Source organism: Rhamphochromis sp. 'chilingali' (genome assembly GCF_963969265.1).
Source record: "Rhamphochromis sp. 'chilingali' genome assembly, chromosome: 3".
NCBI classification, from domain to species: Eukaryota; Metazoa; Chordata; class Actinopteri; order Cichliformes; family Cichlidae; genus Rhamphochromis; species Rhamphochromis sp. 'chilingali'.
In genome coordinates this window covers 5,738,843-5,756,822 of record NC_137931.1, presented here as the reverse complement: position 1 = coordinate 5,756,822, position 17,980 = coordinate 5,738,843, and the positions used below count along the sequence as shown (strand labels likewise).

General features: G+C 41.0%; 1 protein-coding gene across 3 annotated transcripts in view; it reads left to right on the top strand.

The window, feature by feature from the left end:
• LOC308393625 (protein FAM184A-like) overlaps positions 1 to 17,980 on the top strand; it is a 79,864-nt gene that overhangs the window by 6,251 nt on the left and 55,633 nt on the right. For 2 of the 3 annotated variants that reach the window (XM_080877548.1, XM_080877550.1), the window contains exons 2-8: positions 8,418 to 8,495; positions 9,875 to 10,009; positions 10,285 to 10,383; positions 13,782 to 13,988; positions 14,395 to 14,568; positions 16,669 to 16,839; positions 17,295 to 17,430. In XM_080877548.1, coding sequence (XP_080733674.1) covers positions 8,418 to 8,495; positions 9,875 to 10,009; positions 10,285 to 10,383; positions 13,782 to 13,988; positions 14,395 to 14,568; positions 16,669 to 16,839; positions 17,295 to 17,430 — 1,000 coding nt within the window. The remainder of the gene's footprint in view (positions 1 to 8,417; positions 8,496 to 9,874; positions 10,010 to 10,284; positions 10,384 to 13,781; positions 13,989 to 14,394; positions 14,569 to 16,668; positions 16,840 to 17,294; positions 17,431 to 17,980) is intronic. The other variant, XM_080877549.1, reaches the window with a different exon arrangement.

Genomic DNA, 17,980 nt, shown 5'->3' with positions numbered 1-17,980 from the left:
GCTGCTCTTCCACATTCAGAGGAGCTAGTTTGGGTGGTTTGGGCATCCGCCTCCTGGGTGAGGTATTCCAAGTAAGAGGAGGCACCGTGGTCGACCCAGGACACACTGGAGAGATTACAGTCCTTGGCTGGCCCAGGAAGCCTTGATGTTCCCCCAGATAAGCTGGAGGAGGAGGCTAAAGAGGGAGGGATCTCTGCTTAGCCTGCTGCCCCCTGCAACCCCGCCCTGGATAAGAAAGAGAAAATGGATGGATGGATGGAGTGCATTCAAAATGTAAAAGATACCTGGATCAGTCCACAGACAGCAGGATCAGTCGAGGCTTACTTTTAGGTTGTAACATGCTGTTATGGCTGTCACAGAAACATTTTTCTGTCAAAGACACAGTGTGCCTTTGTTCTTGCTTTCTGTTTCTGAGGTTGTGATGTAGCCTAGTGATGCTCAGGGAGGAAAAGTGTGCGTGAGCTGAGTGTCCTTGGAGCGCCTGAGCTTCGAAATGAAAACTGAAGGAACAGATGCGAAGTGTCTTTAAACCAGGAAAAAGTAAATGCGCAGTGCTCGTCGGCTAATTGGTAACAGGGCCTGTGTTGCCACTTCATGGCGCGTCTGGTGAAGGAAAACATTGGACTAAAAGCTCAAATGTCGAGGTATCCCATTAAGACTACAGCGCATCTGAGAGCCAGGCTTTCATTAATCCTTTAATTAGTGCATATGATGGTAATCCTCTGAAAATGACAAGAGCAGAGCAACAGAGTTTTGTCAGAGCCAAATGCTGCAGTTGTTCCTCTCCAGGCTTTAGTGACCTTTCTACCGCGGTTTGATCAATAGTGATCGACTTCAGCCTCAGAGAGATCCCTCCTGGGTGCCCCCACTGTCATTTTTAGCATCATCCCTTATCCATCCTGCACACAGAAGCTCTACATTTGAGGCCTCGGTGATAGAGGACTCCGACTGTAAATCCTGTGCATTACTGTTCGGAGGAGAATTTGCTGTTAAACAGTCTGTAATGATAGATGTGGTTCAGTTTGATTGATTTAACGCGTGCTGCGTGGATTTCAGCTGATCGACTTTAATGATACTCTTCTATGATGCTTTAATAGGTGTAAATTTTATACCACTCCGAGAGGAGTAAAAGGACGCAGCAGGAAACTTTTTTAATCTATTCACACCTAACTCAAAATTATTTTAAGATAATACTCTGAAATTTTGGCTTGCAGAGGGCAAAAAGTGGTGTTAACAAGCTTCTGTAGTTCCCTTTTCCTGTCCAGCTAGTCGATCAGCTTGAGCCTGGATGATTGAAAGTGAGACTTTGGTCAACAACGTCTAGAACAGGGCTGCCCAATCCCAGTCCTCGAGAGCTACTATCCTGCAGCTTTTAGATGCATCCCTACTCCAACACAGCTGAATCAAATGTACCTCTTCAGCATGCCATCATGTTTGGCAAAGGCCTGATAACAAGCCATTCATTTGATTCGGGTGTGTGGGAACAAGGATGCATCTAAAAGCTGCAGGACGGTAGCTCTCGAGGACCGGGATTGGGCACCCCTGGTCTAGAAGAAGTAAAGATCATAGAAGGCTTCTGTAGGTGAACCCCCTTGAAGATTAATTAATGGTTTGCTTCCAAGGCTCTACTTTTGGAAGCACTACCAAGGTGTTGCTCTCCATCACACTCCCAGGTTTCCTCGGGTTCACAGACAACCTGCGGTGGAGGCTGCAGAGCCATTAACAGGGGTTAGGTGTTGCCTTTGAAAGATGAGCTTTTTCACTGTGTTATGAATAATTATGTTAAAATATCAAGGCTAAACTAGAACTAGCATGGTAGGTCATGTTCTTCTCTGCATCTCATGTGCTTTTTGCAGTTTAGTCCACCTGTTGGGTTAATGGGAGATAAATACACTGTGTATCTATCTAGCTGTTCTTGAAGCACACTGTAGTTTTTTATTCCTAATGCCAGTAGAGTGAGATGAGCAACAGTAAAAGTGGTACAAAAAGGTGTTTCATGATGTTTTTGTGTTTTTTTTTCCAGCACTGAATAACTGTGTGTAGCTGCAGGCTGTTGTATTGCCTTTAGGCTTGTTTTGATTGGAGCTTCGGGACAGAAAATGTTCCTGTGAGACCTCCAGCAGAGAAGAAAAGAAGAAACTATTGGCTGTCGTTCTCTTCCTTTTGTTGTCAAACTTGTCATATTCAGCAGTGGACGTGTGCATGCTCTGCTTCACTTTCATGCATTTCTCTTTGGGAACCTGTTAGGTAAAAATAACACGGAACAAGTGCCGGTGCATGAACTCCACAACCCCCTCCTAATGGCTACATTAAACATATACAGATAAATAGATAGTTGTTATGTATTCAGCTGTGTGTGTTGCTTAAAATCACACAGTCGTGCTACATTTATCATGGCTGGAAGTTCCTCATTTTCTGCTGCTGCAAACATTAATCAGCTTGTTATGGCGTGTCAGGTTGCATCTGTGTGGTAGACAGATGCCAGTGAAGTCTGTTTATTCTGTAGTGCTCTGAGAGTGACACATATCACACCGTGTTTGCTTTTTTCACCCTAAAATCTGAGCCAAGCAAGTTTTACAGTCTGCTTCTATGCAACCACGCACAACATGTTTATCACCTTTGTAAATCTGAACTGCTGCAGATTTGTTTAATGTGGAAAAATTCAGAACAGCTACAGTAAAAATCTTAGGTCTTTTTAAAGAGTAAGAGCAGGCAGTCAAATAGTTTCACGTCATATCAACTATTAGAGCCTTACTGATATATCGGCAGCATTAATATATCAGTATCAACACATATATTGTAAAAAAGCAAATAATAGAAGGAAGAACCACCATGTAATCATGTTATGTGTTGATGTTGATGATGTAGTTTGTCCACCAGAGGACACTTAGATTACACTTAAAATGACACGAGTAATCCACGACTTGTTGTAACACAACAGTTACATTTTTTTTAACCCGCATTGTCGTATTATATTTAGAGATGGACCGATCCGATATTACGTATCGGTATCGGTCCGATACTGACCTAAATTACTGGATCGGATATCGGAGAAAAATAAAAAATGTAATCCGATCCATTAAATATCACGAAAGCACCTCACAAAACTTGCAACACCCCGTAACTCACCTCAGAACTTTAGCACGTCGAATGTTTGTAAAGCATTCCTGCGTTAAGCTTAACAAGCCACTGCCTCTTCTTGCTGCTACTTCAATCATGAAACTGCTTAACGATCAGCTGATCGGCTTTTCTGTCGCGAGTCCGTCTCTCTTGTTTGCTTTTGGCCCACTTTGTACCAGAAAGAGGAAACCAGCGGCTGAACAACAGCAGCACGTTTAAGCTTGATAAGCTGTTGTTAGAATGTATTTAATCTTACTTTCTACTCGAGGATCTTTTTCTACGTAGCTGACGCTGGTAACTGTGCAGGGGCGGATCTAGCAAAGTTTAGCCAGGGGGGCCAATAGGGCATTAACAGGGAAAAGGGGGCACAAAGACATACTTTTCTTTCTTATTCTCATTTAAAATGTCTAGCTTTTAATAAATAATTATCTGACACCCAAAGTTTTAATTTGATGCAAAATGAATATAAGTCAATTACTGCATATAGTAACTATTAAGTCTAATATATATACCCTAGTAAGCTATAGTACTTTTTCCTTTGGGAAGGTACCATCTGTGCAGTCTGCAATTTTGTTGAAGAAAGATGTTGAATCTATTTAATATTTCTTGAGAAATAATTGATTTCTGTGCATTTTTTTTCATACTGCATCAAATTAAGGTTGATTACGTCGATTAAGCATCATGAGGTGGAGCGTGAGGGGTGGTTCCCTATTTTTTATTTTTTTATTTTTGTTGTTGCTGGGAGTTGGAACCCTATTAGTTAGGTTGCTTAATATTTACGCTAAGTACTCTTTAAAATACCAGAATAGGGAGGATGGTGTAGGTTTAAGTTTATTAGATTGATCAGTATTGCTGAACTATGAAATATTTTTTTTTGCATACAGGTATAACAGAATAGCTTTAGTGTAGTTGTTGTTTTAAACTTGAGTATGAACTTATACAAAATGCAGCAAGATATTAAAAAACAGTTTTGTTGATTAAAAAACACTATATCGGATTCATATCGATATCGGCAGATATCCAAATTTATGATATCGTTATCGGACATAAAAAAGTGGTATCGTGCCATCTCGAATTATATTAGCAAGGATTTGTCAGATTTTTTAAATTGCCAAATATTGGCTTTGGTCTTGAAAATCCTGTATTGGTCCCGCTCCATGATCGATATCAGATTTAGATACTACTATAGAATAAAGGGCAAAAGTTTAGGTTGGACAGTTTTACATATTTTTTAATCCACTCTCACATTTAGAAACGCTTGTGTAAATTGAAGCTTTCTTTTAATTCTGGCTGGATGTCTCAAAGATGTTGCACTGAATAAATACATCCTATAATCGCAGAAAATGCTACAAAGCTCATCACAGACTGTCTTCTTATTGGTAATGTTCGCTGGCTAACCTCAAAACCAAAATAATTTTTTATCAGTGTTTCCCAGTGTACTGTGTGACCAATAAATTAATGGCCGATATGTGCAGCTGCCTCTTCAGTAAGATTCTTGTCTTGTAGATGAGCTCTAACTCCACTTTCATGGACAGCAGGTAAGTGCAGTAGTCGTTGCTCTGTTCTGCAGCCTCACTGAGCTCAACATAGCAGCTTGTTAACAACCTCTCCACCTCAAATCAAATCAAATCACTTTTATTGTCACATCACATGTGCAGGTACACTGGTACAGTACATGCGAGTGAAATTCTTGTGTGCGAGCTTCACAAGCAACAGAGTTGTGCAAAAAAATAAATAAAGTAAAAGTAAACACAGAAAACAGCTGTTGCTTGGGGGAGCTCGTGACGAGGCTGCCATACTCGGCGCCATCTTATCCGTAACCATCCATCCAGCCACCTGTCACAGGCTCTTTTTACACCTAATTTATACTAAGGTGTAGTCTACACAAGTAGCAGCCACCGTTGCCAGCATTTATACCTGCACATCATCATGTGCAGTTACATTTTTAGGTAGCTTTAAGTCAGATTACGGCATATGTTATGGTAGAGGGTTTCAGAAAGGTATGCGGTCTAAGTTTAAGTATTTAAGTATAAATCCCCTGTTAGAGTAGCCATCCAGTTCACAGAGTGTCTTAAGAGCTGAGCAAGAACTGTCATCACCACAGTAGTTCGAGAAGAGTCTACAACAGAAGAAGAGCCTCTCTAGAGGGGCAGCTGAATGATATCGAGGGCTGCCACAACAGCGACCTGATACATCTGCTGATAGGAAAATAGAAGATGGGCTGGGGCTAGTTGGTTAGAAGTATCCATCCATCCATCATCCATCCATCATCCATCCATCCATCCATCCATCCATCCATCCATCCATCATCCATCCATCCATCCATCCATCCATCCATCATCCATCCATCTTCTTCTGCTTATCCTAATTCCATTTGTCAGCTGAGCAGTATCTTCCAAGCCTCCTTGAGTGGCCAATTATACTTTTCCCACAGTTAATACACCTGGGCAGCGCTCCCAAATAAAGTCTATGAGTAGGAAACACTGTCATCTATTTCATGGTGACACCAAACATTGAAAAGCTGCAAATCATTAAATCTGAAAAGCCGTAATCAGAGAGTGTTTGACAGCTTTGCTAAATGATTTATGTAGCTGAAAAGCTTTGTTGACTTTTCTTTTTCATCAGTAAATTCATCACTCATTAACAGTCCAAGTCAATAACACTATCTAATTACCAAGTAAGGTTTTATCAGTGGTTAATCACAGCAGAATTTCCTTTCCAGCTGGGTTACTTTGACACAATTGCTCCGTGAGAAATTATTTATGGAACTCAAGTCTCACTTTTATACCATAGATACAAATAGAGATGTTAGGTATCTTCATCCCTGCGAGATGGCGAGACAAAGAAGAAAGTGTAAGAGAGAAGGGAGAGAAGAGAGGAGGAGAGATAAAGAACAAAAAAGGGAGATGAAAGGATGGGAGCAAAGAGAGAGGAGGGAAAGAAGGAGATGAAAGCAGCAGGCACAGCAGCGTCATTAAAATAATCATGTATAATTGAAGGAACAGTTCCACGGCAGACTTACTGCTGGGAATCAAGGCTCATTCTCAAAGAGAGTGGAGGGTTGAAATCCACCTTCCTCTCACTGATTTTGCTCCCAGCTTAAAAACATAAAATAACCAATGACAAAATTTCAGTTTAGCACCAATAAAAACATTCAGGCGGGATTGTTGTAAAGTGGAAAAACACAAATGAGCAGATGGTATGTCACTCTTTTAGAATACAGTTGTAAAGGATACCAGGCAGTGGTTAAAGGGAAGAGAAATCAATTCTTTTAATTTCATTTTATTTCAGATTAATTCAGATTCAAGGCTTTTTGTTTTATTTTGCAATTCCTCGGCTGCAAGTGTGGGTCCACCCCTTCGCACTATGGCGAGTCAACCATTTTGTAGTGCAGCTCAAAGTCTCAGCTGCAAATTGCATTTCTATGGGCTCAAATTGTGGTCATAAATATTTTGTACCTGTAAATCAGTTTTGTATGTGTAAAAAAGATTTGTGTGTGGACTTAGCCAAAAAATACGTGTGAAACTCTGCACTCAACTTTCAAGCTTCAAGTACGAATTTTGATCCTACTTTTCTTCCTTTCATCTGATTGGCCAATGTCATGTCAATCACAAATTTAACTATCCAATCAGAGAACAGATGGGTTTGGCTATTGGAGGGGTGCTTTATGGAGCTTCAGGTCCTTGAAGGGAATAAATGTCCTTTTACATGCCAGCCCAGCGTTTTCCTTCATCACCAGGAAGGAAAACAGTCTGTGGTGTCTCAGTTTGGTGATTTTTGTGTCACAGGTTTATGTGCTTAATACAGGGACCTCCAGAGCCTTTTCAACAGCGCTGCGGACCTCGAGGGGGGGGCAGTGTTGTGGAAATGACAATCTTCACCAGTACAATCAGACCACTACATTTGGCAACAAGTGTGCTTGTAGCTTAAAATACAATGAGGTACAATTATCCTATTTTACCTCAGACACGCAGCTAGATGTTGCTCCAGGTCAGTTGGCTCACTGAAATGATTTCTCTGCCTCCCACGTGGTCCCATGTCAACTTATTTTTTCTTCACGGTGCATTTTTGAGGATGCAACACATTCAGTGTACATACTTTAGACGGCAAGTTTGAAAAATCAAAATAATGCTGCTTTTAAAGGCACTAGGAGATCAAGTGTAATATAGAATATTAAACAGCTGTTATATTGAGTTGCTGTGATACAGTATGTATCACAGCAGTGGTTTTAGTATTTCTTGCTGAGTACAGGGAAGTTTAATAAAGTTGCAAATACCCTGCAGTGATGATTACTCAATTGTTGATCCCAGTGGTCTTTAAAACGTCAGCAGTGTTGCCCATAAAGGATAAATATCCCCCACCACTATACCTTTATGCCCACTTCTTGCTGTAGATTTGTATGTAACCTTTTCCTCTCACCTGTAAATGGAGCAAAAGGTGGACCCGTTCGTCTCGATGCCAACGGGGCTGTAATTCAGCTGACCGTGACTGAATATTAGCTGCTCTCCCTGCAGGCTTCAATTTGCTGAAGCTTAAGCTTTTTTCTTTTTTTTGCATATCATTTACCTCCAGCACTTGTAAAACCTACTTATATTCCTGGTAGAGAGAGAGCAAGCATGACTGACGAGATGTTATTCACTTAGGCTTGTGCAATGTGCAGCAACCAGTAGAGGGCTTTCCTGTGACCACAGGAACGTCTGTGCTTACTGTGAAATGTTCACTTATCTCCTTTGCACCAAATTTATTATCGAACACCCGACCCCTCGCCCCCCCACCTCCCTTTGTGGGACTTTTGTTGTGTTTTGTGTGTAGCGTAGTCCTGGCTCAGTGTGTGACTGTCTTTAATCAGAACACGAAACATAATTCTCTCCTTTCCTGATGCTGTTGGTATTGATTTTGTTGCACTCTCGATGCAGAGCTGAGCTTAGTCTTCACTTCTATTGATCTGATATTGAAACAGTTAATAAGAGCTTTCTTTCCTGTCTTCTGGCTCAAGAGTTGGGAGTTCGCCTTGTAATTGGAAGGTTGCCGGTTCGAGCCCCGGCTTGGACAGTCTCGGTCGTTGTGTCCTTGGGCAAGACACTTCACCCGTTGCCTACTGGTGGTGGTCAGAGGGCCCGGTGGCGCCAGTGTCCGGTAGCCTCGCCTCTGTCAGTGCGCCCCAGGGTGGCTGTGGCTACAATGTAACTGCCATCACCAGTGTGTGAATGGGTGGATGACTGGTTGTGTAAAGCGCTATACAAATACAGGCCATTTACCATTTTCTTTCTGTGATCTAATTCTGCTCATTTCTCCAGGTAATTTATGCTCTCAACACCAAGAACGATGAGCACGAAGAAGAAATCGAGTCCCTGAAAGAAGCTCACGAGGACGAGGTACAGACACCGAACACCCTGTTATTATGTGGTGGAAAATACTCTGTGATTGATAAACAGCCGTGTGGTTTATCACTTTTGTGGTGTCAAACTGCTGTGGGAATGAAAGTGTGTTTAAATGGTGTTATTTCATTTACATTATAAAAGTGTGGTGAAGCAGAATTCTCCTTAGTGAGGTTTCCCCATCTTCTGTTTGGTATTTTAGTCACTGGAGAGGAGAGGAGCAAATTCAGTGGCAAACTGCAGTTTTGTTATCAAGGCTAACCATGGTTTTGCTGTCTGCCGCCCTCCTGCAGCGAGCAGGTCAGCACTGCAGAAAGGGTTTAATTTGACTGAGGGGTGATTAGGAAAGTTAAACTAAAGATGAACTTAAATCTTAAGAGCATCTGTTACCCACAGCTGTTTCCAGATGCAAAGTTCTGACTTCTCAGCTGATTAATTCGCTTAACAGCTAAATCACCATGGCAGGTACAGATGTTTCCAGTGGTTTGTGGTATAGCTTCCTAAGGGCTGATGATGCTCACTGTTAAACACTTGACTCCAAAAATCTCCCAGAGGTATTAATCTGGGTCAAATCTGTGAAGAAGTCATATTTTACACTCCCTGTTCCCTGATGTCTATAGAAACATCCACATTTATTGGGTTTCTTCGTAATGTGTTCAGCCGTAATGTGCCACAGGTATTGTGAAATTACGTGATTAATCACATCACCAGTACTTTTTATCCCAACCTCACATACAAGAACATAACAGAAGCACAGCACAGCAGAGTTCCCCCAGATTGTCCACTTAATTCAAAGGGTTCAGCTGATTCAGTGTAAGCGGTGTGGATGTTTACTACCAGCTGCCTTATGTTCTAAATGTTACGATTTTCTGAACTGGTTTCAAAGACACAGAACAAGTCTGGCACCAAATCAAAACCCATTATATTCAGTGGTGGGCAGAGTTTATTTGAGGACGTGAACTTGGCCTTTACAAAAGTGGTTTAAACCTACTTAATTTCACTGGTATTTCTTTTAGAGGGAAGCTCTTGTGCACTGTAGTCTGCAAGATTGTTAATTAAATGAGTGTTTCTTTCAAGTGTTAAATTTTTAAAGTGAGAGTTTTCTCCCCCTGTTTTCTTGGAGTCCACGGTGTTGTGCTGGCACCTTTTTCTTATTTATTTTCACATATTTCTCCTCAGGTCTTATTTCCTGCTACTCTGGTTGTAAATTTATGATATTTTTCCACTTTGGAAAAGAACAAAAAAGTTTTAATCTTGCTCATAATCATCTTAATCGTAATTGCCTAAACCTGAGCTGAACTTTGTTTTAAATTCTGTTTTAAATTTAAGTTCTGTTCTGTTTTAAAGCACTGGCTGCTTTCTTTCCTCTTGCTCAGGTCCAACACATTGTGACAGAAACCAGAGACAAGATCATGCAGTACAAGACTAAAATGGCGGACGAGGTGGATCTGAGGCGGCGGCTTGCCAGTCTGGAGGAATCTGTAGAGCTCCACGAACACATGAAGAGACAGGTCATTCAGCGCTGCCGGGCACCACGTGGCTTCATTTAGTTTGGTTGTATCGAGCCAGGCTTTGCTTAGTTTGTGTATTGCTTCACATATTCCTACGTTGTCATCTTTAAGCAATAGTATGTTTTAATGTTGTAGCCTTTTAATATGGATTATTTAGGTGTAAAAAAACTGGATAGTATCAACTTAACATATAATACAGGAGTGGGTGTGTTATATTGCAGTTGTATGTTTCCATATTTGTCTTTATGTAACACTGTTGTGCTTGTTGTCTTCAGGCTCTAGCAGAGTTCGAGATGTACAGACAGAGGATGGAGGACTCGCAGCTGTGCACAGAGGCCCAGCACACGCAGAGGGTGGTTTCTATGAGCAGAGAGGTAAGGTTGGGCTCATAACAAAAGTAATACCTGATTGTTAACTTTCATGCATGAACCCAATTATGAAAGGTGTTGGGATGCTGTGTAAAATGTAAATGTAATCACACATACACATGCAGAACATGCAAAACTTAGTGAGAAGATGCTGACTGTATGTGATTCTTGTTGTCATTTTTTTTGCTTCATGATACTCCAAATGTTTCACATGCAAGGTCTTACCTGAAAAAGATTGGAGCATATGTTGCTCTAAATCTGTATATAACTTTCAGCATTGCTGGTGCCCTTCCAGATGTGCAAACTGCCAGTCCCCGAGGCACCTATCCACTTACACCTTAAGACATAAGAGAGTTTTGGCCTGAGTGCAAATAGTTCATTTCTCCTTGAGGATAAAGAATCCACTTTTTCAGATGTGAATTCTTCTGACCACAGAACAGTTTTGCAACTCGCCTCAGTCCACTTTAGACCGTTTGCTCAGAGGATCAGCGCCCAGGGGACGATAGCGCTCCAGGATCATGTTAACATATGGCTTCTTCTTTGCATATAGAGCTTTAACCGGGTGGCACAGTGAACAGTGGGAGTGTTCCTGAGTCCATGCAGTGATTTCCATGACAGAATCACGTCTGCTTTTAATGCATGCTGCCCGAGGGCCTGATGATCGCGGGCATCCAGTATTGATTTTTGGACATTGGAGATTTCTCCAGATCCTTGGAATCTTGTGATGATGTCATGTACTGGATATAAAAATCCTTTTGCAGTTTCTCTTCTGTTTTCTATTTTGAACAAAAGATGAGTTTATTATATTTGCAAATCTTTTCCTTGTGTGTTTAATTACATATCACACAGCATCCCAATGTTTTTGTATTCGGGCTGTAATTGTAAAAATGTAAAGTGTGTTATGCTCTAAATGCACAACAGGAATGGTTTATTTGTGCTGAATGCAGATTAATCAATCAAACAAGACTGATACAAGCATTAGTGAGTAATACTACTTCACACCACAGACTTTATACCTTAATAGGTTATAACTGGCACATATGATAAAATTGATCAAATATGTTATATTATTGTTTAATTTATAAACTGAAAGACAACTTAAATTGACATCAATTAGATGTTGATGCAGGTAAAGGACGCTCGCTGTCATCAGGCTGTAACGACGGCATCAAAATAATTTAAAAATCTATAATAATGAAGCCCACCGAATTAATTCTGAAGGTGTGTGCTTCAGTCACGTCTTGATTGAAAATAGATTTTTTTTTTATATCATTGTCCAAATACTTATGGCCCTAATTTAATATGCACTGTGTAATGCTACAGCCACATTTGGGAAAACAGCCGGTGGAGACTGTGGTGTGACCTGAAAAAGATGTATTGGAAAAATAATTATAACTTTTAAAACTGGGAGCCCGTTTGTGACCACTAGCAGTTAGCTGCCATCTTTAAAGCAACTTCAGTGCATCAAGACAGTCATAAAAGTCTGCAGTCAGTTTGCAATTAAATGGAGTCAAGTTGGCAATTATGTGTAATCTGTTTGTGATTGACTGAGACAAATCTGTTGGCATCTGTTTTAAATATTTTGCTGTCCAAACACACAGAAGTTCACATTAACTCCTTACATCCACAGTTCAGCCAGAATCTCACAGATCTGAAGCAGAAATTTCTCCACATATAGTAGCTGAGGGACATGGCACCCAGCTGAGTTTAGTCCCCGACTGCAGAGAGACGAGTTGCAGACAGGTTGCAGTCATCAGCATAGAAAGACATGCTGGCTGTCCTTATTTTTAAATTAGACAGCAATTATTTGCAAACCTTCATCATCTGAGAGTGATTGCAGTCAGTCTGAGTCAGACCGTGATTGTTTGGAGACAGGTTGCCTCCCACCAGGTAATCTGTGCAGACAGCGTGGAACACCCACAACCTCTGTGTCATTTAGCGCTACCAGTTTCACTATTTTAATTTAACATGTGGTACTAGCAGTCAGAAATGATGAGTTGGAGGGGATAGGTATGAACTCCTCTCTTAGATCAGAAAAATCAGATGCATGTCACGCATACTAGGAGACTGGATCTGCCTGTCGGTGTCTCTCTAGTGGTACAGTGTAGAAATAACAATTGAACAAAGGAAATACTGACAGTGTACATTACATACATAAGGCTATCTTTTACTGACAAAATATTATGTCTTACATACAGATACACACACACACAGTTATGCTTGTAGAGTAGCAGCAACATGTTTTTAGTAATCCAGCATATGACACTAAAACAAGGGTGACACACCAGTCACATGGGCAGGAGCATCTGCCAGTGACACACGAGTGGTAAGCTGTTTACGAGCTGCACACAGCAGGGGGGATGTCATAATCGTTACTGGCATATGCTGATAATGAATACGAATTTAACTTTTAGTGCCACAAACGCGCTCTTCACTGCTGCACTCTTCTTTTGTACGCACCTCGCTCCCAAAATTAAAATTACACTCAGAATGAAGTGCTACTTGGCACGTTTGATTAGGAGAAGGCGGTAGATTGCTTATTTATACAGTAAGTGTTCACTTCATTATAAGGAAGTATGATTTCTACTTGTTATAGTCTGCTGTTACTTCAGTATTGCACAGATTATGTTATGCTACAATAAGATAGATAGAAGATAGAATAATCCTTTAATTGTCCCACAAGGGGAAATTTGTTGTAACAGCAGCCAGAAAGACACATATACAACAAACAGTACACAGAACAGAAACATACACAATTCTTCTTACATATTTACATTAAGGACAGTGGTTACTATAAACAGAGTGCTGTACAGTTATTCAATTAAAAAAATAGATATTAATCTAATATTGTTACATGTATCATGTCATCTGTCATGTCATACGATCACGTGACACAGTTTCATATGCACTGATGAATGTGGGCACAAAGGAACATCTCAGCCCTACTTAGATGTAAAGAGCTGGTGGGTAAATAAACTCAGCTCTTTATCTCTTACATTTGGATTGTTGTGTGTTATCTTTGGACTTTAAATGCTTTCACAGTGTCTGCTTCCAGCTTGAACAAAAAGATCTTTACCAGCACTAACAGTTCGCATTACATGACATATGACATCACATCACACGCTACATGTTTCTACATTTTCTTTTGAACTGTTTCAGATCTTGCGCTGCAAAGAACACTTTGCTCTGCTTAGAGGTGTACATAGAGAAGATTCAAGCTTTTATTTTGGTAATAACAAACAAGTGCTGAAAGGCTTAAGATGCTAGAACTGAATGTTTTGTGCCTCCCTCATTGTTACGGGAGGATTTTGAGGCGATGCTGCGATCAGTTAGCGTGACACCATTAGCGACTGGGCTAGCAGTAACACAAAAACAGAATAGAACATATTCCGTGGTTTCAATAGGTGGAGGAGATGCGTCGGGATTTTGAGGAGAAGCTGCGCTCGTTCAGCCAGGCTCAGGCACAGTTTGAGGCTGAGAAGCGGCGAGCGCTGGAGGAGCTGAGGACCACCCACCGCCAGGAGGTGGAGGAGCTCCTCAACAACCAGCGGAACCAAAGCGCCTCCTCCACAGAAGACCAGGAGAAGCTGGCTGAGCTTCATAGACAAGAGGTGGGCGGAGCTCGATTGAGCGAGGGAGATAGATGAGGTTTGGATCGGAGTGATGCATGTTGGGATTTTTGTAGAAAGTTGATAAAGCAAGTTTCTTTCGAGGGTAACTGCTGTTTTTTAAGGCTTATCAATGAAATGAAAGGATGTAGTGTGTTGTAGTGCAGTTAGCTTATGAGCACAATATAAACCCGGAGTGATAATAATTTGGCTATAGAGATTTGTTGCATGTCATTTTCTTATTTTTCTCCCATTTTTCTTTTCTCTCAACAATAAAAAGACTTAAAACTAACTTAAGACTAAACATAATGTGGTTTAGGGGCTTGATCTATTCAAGACTTGTTGTTTTTAAAAAAGGATTTTGGAATGTGTCTTGACAAGCTCTCTGTTTATCCATCTCTTGGCGTAGGTGGAGGCATTGATGGAGAGGGTGGAGGAGCTAACAAAGGATAAGGTCCGCCTGGTGGAGGAGTATGAGGCCAAGCTGGCCAAGGCTCAGGAGTATTATGAGAGAGAGCTGGAGGCCATGAGGAGAACACACCAGCTCACCACTGAGAACCTGCTGGCCTGGAAGAGGACGGAGGTAAAAGCTTATTCCTCTCCTTTTTATGACAGAGAAGAAGAAAAGCAGAAACCACATTTTAAGTACTAAACTCAGGCATTTAATTTGTTTTCATTTGTTAGGAGTACTGTACCGCTTTATTAAACAGAGTCCGAAACATGGTGTTCTGTATCAGGCCTGTAGCTGTTTATGTTCCTGAGAGAGACACAGTGCTCTCTTTATTAACAGGTGTTGTGTGTCTTAAGACAATTATTCCGTTGCAGTACAGCTACAGGCAATAAAATGTGTTGAAACAAACAGGCTTGTATAAAATTCTTGAAAAAAGTCAAGAAATTGGTCTAGAATAAAGCCGTCAAATAGTGCCGAGGGCTTTATTTCTCTCAATTTTAGTAGGTAGAAGCCCTTTATTGAAACAGTTTTATATTAGATGTGAGACCTTTTCTAATTCCCTCTGTTTGTTAAGTATAATATGTTGCATTAGTACAGTTTCCGCTGCAGGAACAGCTTCATTTTTGGGTCTGTTAATACAAAATCAGCACCTCCTGAATGCATTTCTCGTCATTGCTTAATATGATTTTAATTGTAAATACCATATGTAAGAACAGGCAGATGGTGTTAAAGTTAATAAATCAAACATAAGAGCAGCTGTTGAAAACAGCAGGGTGATATTGTTGTCTTGTAGATGTACTTTTGTGATTAGCTCACTCGCACACTTACACGACCGACGCCATGATGGTGTTTTTGTTTTGATTTTTTTTCTTGCTCATTATTTGGTACATATTCGCTGCTATTTTTCTCAAGCTGCGTAGAGCAGTCTCTCCCAACTTTTGGAGCCAGCGCGTATATATTATTATATTTCACATTAGAAAAATCACACGGCACACCACCAAACTAAAATGCAGTTTTCCCCGCGCACCAGGTATAGCAATCGGCTCGGTTTGTCCTCAGTGTACCTTTTTTGCTTTCTTGTGACCACTACTCACGCTAGGGCCTTCATCTGGGTTGAAATGTTCCCCGGGACCCAGGTCAGATTGACTACTTTTTCTTGTCAAATATTTATCTATTTCTAATACACGCTGCGTTGTCTCACTCACAGCATGGCTATATAATTTCTTCTTCATCTTCTGTTTTACTGGACGTTGGCAACCCATTTAATTGGGGCAAAACGTTGTACTGCACTCTAGTGGAAGAGAATGTAATTGTTCTGCCTGTTTCCCATGCCGGTACCGGTCCGTGGCCCAGTGGTTGGGGACCGCTCGCTTAGAGTACTAATCAGGTGAAACCAGATAATTTTCCACAGCACACCTGATCATTTCTCACTATGACACCTTGGCACAGTTGTTGGGAAACACTGACCTAGAGAAAATGACCTCTGAATAACTTTTGTTAATTTAGGGAAGCACAGTATGCCTTTGTGAACACACACAAACTCACCATTAAAGGATTACCTAACATTAAGAATCTAAAAGCAGCATTAGTTGGTTGGTTTACTCACTTCAAACACAATGCTGATAGTTTACATACATTTTTCATGGGAATGTGTTTTTGAATGTGTTATTGTTAGCAAACAGTTCCCCGTTTTTGCCTTTAGTAGATCTACGTTCATTAGAAGTCATGTTTCTGTTTGATTACCAAACACGTTTAAGCTTACATGACTCCAGTGTGTTGATGTGAGTATGTCTTTGCGAGCTTACTTGCCAACTTTGTGTTTGCTGTTGGGCAGGTGGGTTGGGTTTATTCATGGTTTATTGCTCCCTGCTGCTGCTTGAAACGAGGTTAATTAAAGCCCTGAAAGCCAAAACTGTATTTGAAAAGAAGCCTGAGGTAATTACTCACACCTTTTACGTTACATACAGGCGTTTGATCTACTGTTTATATTAAAATATGGATTAATTAGTCCAGCTTTTATTGCGTCTTTGTCAGTGGTGGTGGACTTGCGTGTTATTGATACATGAGTAGCAGTTTTTGAGACACCGCCTTAAAGAAAGCCTCATTTATCTCAATGCACCTCTCAAGGTTGCTTGTGTCGTCTCCTTTTAACTCACACAGGCAGGTGTTGCTGGCTATAAGCGTTGTGTTCTTGTGTCAGAGTGACTAATTTAATTCTGTGTCCTCGTGAAGGTCGAGCTTCGTAAGGAGTTCCAGGCGCAGGAAGTGGCATTGCAGCGTTCACTGTCCAAGCTGAGGAGTGAGCTTCAGAAAGCTCAGGAGGAGGCCAGAGAGAACCGCGACAAGACCAACAGACTGCAGACGTCACTGGCCAACGCAGAGGGAACCATCAAGGTGTGTGGGGTACGAGTGGCTGAACACCATGTTTTATTGTCAAATCAAATGAATAAGACAAAACAATGAAAACCCTCTGGTCCAGATTCCCTTGATGTTTTTGTAATGACAGAAAAATAATGTAGCAGTATGTACTAATGCCGCTACTGCTGGTTTTATCATTCATCTGTTTGCAGGATTTCCCAAAATAGTACAAATAATATGAAGAGTTTTTCTTTGCTTCAGTTTTAAGTACAAAGTGGGATAAATTGAATGGAAAATGTTTTCTGGAAACAGAAAGCCTCGGGGTGGAGAGTGTTTTTAAGAATCTTAAGGTGGTGGGAAATGTAGTGTGCACTGATGGTCCTGCAGGCAGATCTGTTAGGAAGTAGCTGGAGAGTCTGAGCTGAGGTTTTAAAATGCCAAACGTTGTATTGTTGTAACATAGCTGAGCGTGCGTGTGTGTGTTTCTGTGCGTGCTGCAGAACCTTCACAAGCAGCTGGAAGAGGCAATCCAGGATGGAGAGATCTGGGTGATGCAGCTAAAGGACACCGAGTATGAACTAGAGAGCAGCAGGGAACGAGTTCAGCAGCAGGCTACTGAAATCCTGCACAAAGCCAGTAAGATTTGACTGCTGGCGTTCACCACTGTGCAGTGCAGTGCTGTGTGCAGATGTTTCACACATCCATTAAAGAGGAAGTCTGCTATTTGTCATCCTTATTCTCACGATTGTGTTTCATGTTCCCCAATTTGCAAAAGAAATCCTCACACACTGCTGCAAACGAAAGTGATGTTTCACAACGTGTTTTATAATTGATCGTCGCTTGCAAATTTCAGCTAAATTTGCGAGTCCAGCAGAGCTCCTCATGCTTAATTAACCGATGTTGTAAATCTCGGCTTGTATGTTTAAAATTTGATGAGGTATTTCCATTTATTCTAATTGGTCCATTCGTGGCTACGTGTGGCTTTTAGCCTTTTCGTAGACCTCTGTAACCCGTGCAATAAAGTTTGCTAATGACATGATTTAAATTCAGCAGTCAAAACGTGTCTGCGTAGAAACAAATGCATTATAATTTGTTGTAATTTTATCAAAACCGTTGGAGTAAAACAACATTCAAAATCCTCAGACACACTGAAAAACTCTGCTGTTAACTGGACTCAAATTCATGT